At 53.2% G+C, this 5007-nt stretch overlaps 1 protein-coding gene across 1 annotated transcript; it reads left to right on the forward strand.

The window, feature by feature from the left end:
* The first annotated feature begins 2192 nt into the window (after positions 1-2192).
* Positions 2193-3999, forward strand: ID4 (inhibitor of DNA binding 4). The gene is made up of 3 exons (XM_049765063.1): positions 2193-2727; positions 3159-3233; positions 3877-3999. Exons 1-2 carry the CDS (start codon positions 2254-2256, stop codon positions 3201-3203), a joined length of 519 nt encoding a protein of 172 aa, XP_049621020.1. The 5' UTR covers positions 2193-2253; the 3' UTR covers positions 3204-3233; positions 3877-3999.
* The last annotated feature ends 1008 nt before the right edge of the window (positions 4000-5007 follow it).

The following is a 5007-nucleotide window of genomic DNA, read 5'->3' on the forward strand; positions in this document are numbered from 1 at the left end:
CTACTGTAAAGCTTTAAAATTCTGCTTTTCTTGATGGAAAAAAAATCGAAGTGACATAAATGCACACAGGTAAATGAGAATGTTTCTTGCTTCCAAACAGTTTTTAGAGGCAGTGAGGTGGAAGGACTGGAGAGGAGCATTTTTCATCTCGAAAAAGAATGTGCTCTAGGGGAAGGAGCAGGGCCAGTGGCATAAAGCACCTACTGAATTTATTAGCAAATTGCATGGTCTGGCTCAGGGGTTTTAGTTCTGGGGAAAGTTTCTTTGTAGAGCAAGGAAAGAAAGAATATGAGGTCCATTTTCTTTTTTTTTTTTTATTCCTTTCTCAATTATCTATACAAATAGAGGCATGCACACAAATGAAAAAAAAAAATTCTTCCGTGAATTCATCCCCTCCTCGCTTAAGAAACTGGGAGTTTGGTGGTTTAGAGACACAATTTCACATTCCCATAATCCGAGTGTTTCTAAACTCCTTTTTTTTTTAAACCTGAAGGCTGCTTTTTTTTTTTTATTTCTTGCAGACGACATGTAAGGCCCAAAGTTCCGTGTGCAATTTGGTTTGAACCCTTGAAAATCGCTTTTTTTCTCCCATGAAAGAGGGGGAAAAATCACACACACACAATCACACATAGATACACACACGTTCTTAATTAACAGACTTTTCTGCAGTGCGAGGCTCGTTGCAAGACTCCAGGGACACAAAGTGTAAATTTTAATGCTTTGTTGCCAAAGGAGGCGATCTCGGACATTATCAGCGCTTTATCTGAAGCGAGGGGGTATGAAGACGAATACGTGAAGCGGTGCATTAATGCCCTACATTAAGTTACAGGTATGAATTTTACATAAAACGGATGAATATGATATGTCAGGATGGAATTTTAAATACTCCGTGCCCATGCATTTTTAATACCGGCGTGCTCTAATTCAATGCTGGAGGCGAGTGCAATTTTTTTTTTTTCCTAGAGCCCACTCTTACCTCCAGACGGGTAAAAGAAACCTTTATATTTCCCCCTTTTGCTTGAGGTGTCCCTGCAACCAAAACCAAGAATAAATAAGTAACTATATTAGTCTTAGCCATTTTGCTAAGCTCCACTGTGGCTTTGCAAACCCCACTGCACCCGTCTTTTGAAAGAAAAAGAAAGAGAAAGGCTACCCATCCCATCTCATTCCATCCCTTCGTGCTGGTCTCTGCAATTTATGCACAGGAGAAGAAAAAGAACCCGAAGCGAGGAAATGCAAATCCCTCCTGGGGGTGCAAAACACTGGAATTCCAGGGGTGTGTAGAAGTGATGGATGCAGCGGGGCAGGGTCCCAGAGCGGAATGCCGCGCTCCAGAGCAGTGGCTGAGCATCCTCCTCCCAGCCAGGAACCCCGCGCCCCGAATTCCAACCGCACATTCCCCCAGATCTCCGCCAGGAACTTCTCCCAGGCTTTTCTCTCTCCCTGGGGCTCACACCAGTATCTTAGCCTAGCCCGCCTCCCATCCATCTCTCTCTTTCGCACAGCGCCCCGCCCCGCAGCCTTGACGGCATGGCCTGCCCTTCTGATTGGCCCGCGCTAGGAGGCACCGCCGCGCTGATTGGCTGGCTGGCTGACAGCTCCTCTTAGCCCCGCTCCTCCCAGCACCGCCCCCGCCAGCACCGCCTGGACCACACCCCGCCCGCGCGCTCAGCCCCGCCTACGGTCAGCTCCCTGGCCGGCGCGTTGGCCACGCCCTTAGAGCGTTGGCTCCGCCCCCGAGGCGCCCGCGCCAGTCCGGGCAGCCCCGCGGCTGCGCTCTGCTCTCCGGGCCGGCGCGTTGGCTCCGCCCCCAGGCTGCTCTCGCCTACCCGGGCGGCGCGTTGGCCACGCCCACCCGCGCGTTGGCTCCGCCCCCGAGGCGCGCGGCAGTATAAATAGCGCTGCGCGGCGGCTCGTCAGGGCAGCGGCTGGGAGGCGCAGTTGACAGCTCGGTCAGGCGCCGGGCTTGGCCAAGAGCCGCGCGCGTTTTTGGGGGGCGCGCGCTGGCGGCGATCGCGATCGCGATCGGGTGTCCCTGACCGTCGGAGCTCCGAGAGGAGAGCCTAGAAGACCTAACGGGTTGCTTTTTAAAAAAAAATTTTAGGGTCCCGCCTTGTGTGTCGCAGCCCCTCGTTTTGTGCCCGAGTGCTCCCCGGAGGGAGCCAAGCCAGCCAGCAAAGCGGAGGCTCGGGACGTGCTGCTGCAGCCTCTCCGATCGGGTTTTCGGGTGCACGGGCGCCCAGGGCGCGCGCGATGAAGGCGGTGAGCCCGGTGCGCCCCTCGGGCCGCAAGGCGCCGTCGGGCTGCTGTGGCGCCGGCAGCGGCGGAGGGGATCTGGCGCTGCGCTGCCTGGCCGAGCACGGCGTGCACAGCCTGGGGTCCGGCTCGGCCGTGGCGGCAGCGGCAGCGGCGGCGGCGGCGGCGGCGGCGGCAGCGCGGTGCAAGGCGGCCGAGGCGGGCTCGGAGGAGCCGGCGCTGTGCCTGCAGTGCGATATGAACGACTGCTACAGCCGCCTGCGCCGGCTGGTGCCCACCATCCCGCCGCACAAGAAAGTCAGCAAAGTGGAGATCCTGCAGCACGTCATCGACTACATCCTGGACCTGCAGCTGGCCCTGGAGACGCACCCCGCGCTGCTCCGGCAGCCCCAGGCGCCGCCGACCCCCGACACCCCGCACCCCGCCGCCGCGCCCCCGCGGACCCCGCTCACCGCGCTCAACCCCGACCCGGTGAGCTGGCAGCTAGTTGCTCTTGCAAGCCTTGGTTGGGGTGGGCGATCGGGGACCGAAACAACCCCCTCCGGGACCTTTTTTCGGGGGTCGGGAAAGAATGACAACCGCGCACCCCGCGCGGGGTACCCCCTCTTTGCTCCACGCGCGCGCGGGTTTGGGGGGGAAAGCCTGGGTGGACACTCCTTTGGGGTCGCACCGAGGCTGTTGCTGCTGCGATCGCTGTTGCAGCTGCTGCATCCGACGCTGTCAAGTGCCCAGGCGGGCCGGGAGAGGGTCCCCCCTCTGTGTGTGCTTTTGGTGTTTTGGGGGGCGTTGGGCGCGCCCCCATGGGATTTCGGGGCGCGCGGGGTGCGGACCTGGCTCACCCCGCTCTCCCTGTCTCTCTTTCTCTCTCTCTTTCTCTCCCCCACCTCGCTGTTGCGTTGCAGGCCAGCGCGGTGAACCAGCAAGGCGACAGCATTTTGTGCCGCTGAGTCCTCCTCCTCCGCTGCTGCGCTGTCCAGGTGAGCGCACTTTGTGTGTGTGTGGGGGGGACCCTGATCTACCCACCCCCCGGGGTACCCTAGCTTGGAGGATTATTAGGGGAATTGCAATGCCAAACCCCACGCTGCAAACTCCCAGAGAAGAGGTCACCCGCTCTCCCCTTCTTTGCTGCCACCCAAGCTTTCCTAATTCGGGGTGCCCTCCTTTTTTTTTTTTTTTTTTGGAGAGTGATCGCCTCCAGGCCAAGCTTTCCCAGGGACTCCTGTTATTTGGAGGGTGGGCTCTCCAACACCACCATCACCACTATGGATGTGCAAAGTGCAGAGTGGCCCAAAGCAATGCAATGCAACAACCCCCCTGGAATGGGATAGGATGGGATGGGATGGGATGGGATGGGATGGAATGCTCAGGGGTGGGAGAAAAGGCTGTGCCCAAGAAAATTTGGGGGCTGTCCCTTTTTCTTTCCTGGATTCCAAAGGTCCCCGCAGGCTGCCTCCCCGGCGCCCTACCGGGCCCCAGGCTCCGGGGGCAGCAGGGGTGTTGGCTGACCCGGTGGTTTGTTTTGGGTTGTTGATCAAGCATGTCTTGAGTTTGGTGGCTGGCGCCAGTTGGTCTGCAGAGGGAAGGGTTCACACACCCCTTCTATTCATTCCTCCTCCACAGGTGTGCAGGCTGCCTGAGTCCCAGCCAGGAGCACTAGAGAGGGAGGGGGAAGATTTGCAGAAGTTTTGCGAGCAAAAGCCACCACCGGAGGGAAAGAAAACACTCAGCAAAGAGAGAGAGAGAAAGAACCTTGGCACCCCTGGTGTCATTCCAAGAGAGAGGGCGAGGAAAAGAAAAAAAAAATACAAACGCTCATTCTTTATTTTTTATTTTTATTTGTCCCCTTTTTCTTATTTTATTTTTTTCTTTCCTTTTGCACGTTTTCAGACACCTTCTCCATCACTTAACTCTTTGGTCCCTTCACCTTTAGAACCGCTGTGAATTAATGGTACAATGTCTTGGGGCTTGCTTGAGAGGTCAGCTCCAAAAAAGACAGGATTGATGCTCCAGAGACGATCAAGAGGAAATTCCGACTTGAGAAACCTCTGCTCCCAGTGACCAAGGAGCTCATTTCTATTTGTTTGTTTGGAAGCTTTACTAATAATACCAGAGCAATGCAGATCTTTTTTTTTTCCTCCCCACATCTATTGTTTAAAATAGATGATTATAACGGAGCAGGGAACTTTTTTCCTTGCAAGAATGTTACATATTGTATAGTATAACTGAGTGACATTTCATACCATGTATATATAGAGAAAGAGATGTTCTATACGTGTGAGAAAGTATACGCTTTAATAGACTACTGTAATTATAAGATATTTTGAATTAAATATTTTTTGTAAATATTATGCGTGTGTTATTATTTTTTTTTTAAATCTATGGGAGTATTTCTGTTGAAGAGTTCCTTGTCAGCTCTGTTGCTGAGTTCTTGATAGTTTGAATGTCTTTTCTGTTTGGCTTGGCTTTTGGTTTGTTTTTATTTTGCCCACTGTCTGTATAGTGACAGATTTAACTAGAGGTCCTGCATGCCTGCATGAGATATTCAATCACAAAATAAACTGTTTACGAGTCCATTCAGATGTGTTTTTTTTTAAGACCTAGATGAAAATCTTTGTATTTGGCGCATACATGTTGGAAATATACTTTATAAGATTTTAAGTACAGGGTTTGACAGTGTAACCTAGAAAACGTGTTTTTCATTCTCTACTGGAGATCAAGATGGAATCTGAATGATTTTTTTTTTTGCCTATG

The sequence above is a fragment of the Suncus etruscus genome, chromosome 18, assembly GCF_024139225.1.
Source record: "Suncus etruscus isolate mSunEtr1 chromosome 18, mSunEtr1.pri.cur, whole genome shotgun sequence".
In the NCBI taxonomy this organism is placed as follows: Eukaryota; Metazoa; Chordata; class Mammalia; order Eulipotyphla; family Soricidae; genus Suncus; species Suncus etruscus.